This window comes from Aplysia californica, unplaced genomic scaffold (assembly GCF_000002075.1).
Source record: "Aplysia californica isolate F4 #8 unplaced genomic scaffold, AplCal3.0 scaffold00133, whole genome shotgun sequence".
In the NCBI taxonomy this organism is placed as follows: domain Eukaryota; kingdom Metazoa; phylum Mollusca; class Gastropoda; order Aplysiida; family Aplysiidae; genus Aplysia; species Aplysia californica.
In genome coordinates, this window is record NW_004797403.1 from 835,950 (window position 1) to 837,117 (window position 1,168).

At 44.1% G+C, this 1,168-nt stretch overlaps 1 protein-coding gene across 1 annotated transcript in view; it reads left to right on the forward strand.

The window, feature by feature from the left end:
- Positions 1-322: 322 nt before the first annotated feature.
- The window catches only part of LOC118477154 (short transient receptor potential channel 3-like), a gene marked incomplete in the record, with an annotated part of 22,583 nt that continues 21,737 nt past the window's right edge, over positions 323-1,168 (forward strand). Inside the window, 1 exon segment of the mRNA XM_035969269.1 lies at positions 323-1,024. Coding sequence (XP_035825162.1) covers positions 791-1,024 — 234 coding nt within the window.

A 1,168-nucleotide genomic window follows, 5' to 3' on the forward strand; every position in this document is an offset into this window, starting at 1 on the left:
TTTCCCGGTCACGCGCACTCTATTTTCAAATTGTACATCAGAGCTGTCCCGTGGTGAATGCGAATACTATATTGACGCCGTTGATACGAGTTTGTTGACTTTGCTTCAGGGTATCTTTCTTCTCTTTTATCACTACATCTTATAAACATTCGCCTGCTATTGGATTCATCCTTTAGGCAGGTCCGTGCTTTTCTCATTACAATAATATTATGTCCAGGAAACGTATATATTTTTATACACGGTTACTTTAAAGCTTCCTGTGACAGAATCTGCTACCAATCCAACAAACTTCTTTCTTGTTTGTGTCCTTCGCGCTCGTTATTTGAATATTTATTTAATTTTGTTTCTCGGTTCTGAAATAGGACGAGCAGTTACTGTGAAATATTTTCCATGGGATCAATTCGTTTAAACAACTTCACTCACAATTGATTCATACTTATTCAGTTGTGAAAATGGCTCTTCTGGTACTGACTCCATGACTCATGCTTGTGGCAAAGCCATAAAACGATTGAGACATCTCACAAACGGTATCACTGTATGATTTTGTAGTTAGTCCGACAAACAGTGGGATCTACATATATTATTCTTTCATAAAACTGTGAAGTGTCAACACGATTATTCAGAACTGGATTCCTTATAGCACCACCCTGTGCAATTTGTACTTACAGAGAGTCATCTCTCATACGACCTGGAACCATATTCTAGGTCAGTCTGTAACACTATTTATTTCTCGACCTCTGTGAACTTGTGACGCGTCATCTTTGACCTGCGACCCCCCTGACCCACAATCATGAGTTCCCCGGCACTAGCTAAAGCAGCGCGTGGGAGGGGGCGTGGCCAAAGCGGCTTCCCACAGCGCAACAACACGCTGCCCACTAACATGATGACCGTTCTCTCTCGCATCAAGGTGGACATGCCGCTCAGCTCTGGGCGGGGCAACAAGTGGGGGCGGAGACGGCCCGGCTCCATGCGCTACAGCTTCATGTCCCACACCTCCGTGGACTCAACGGGATCAAAGCAGCCGGTGAGTGAAAATTATGATGATGATCACGATCTCACTCTCTCTTCTATCCCCATCCCCTCTCTCTCGTACCAAACTAAAAGGGTGGATAGTCTTGAAAGCTCTTCAAATAACCTACACGTACATTCAACCAATATTCGAACCAGA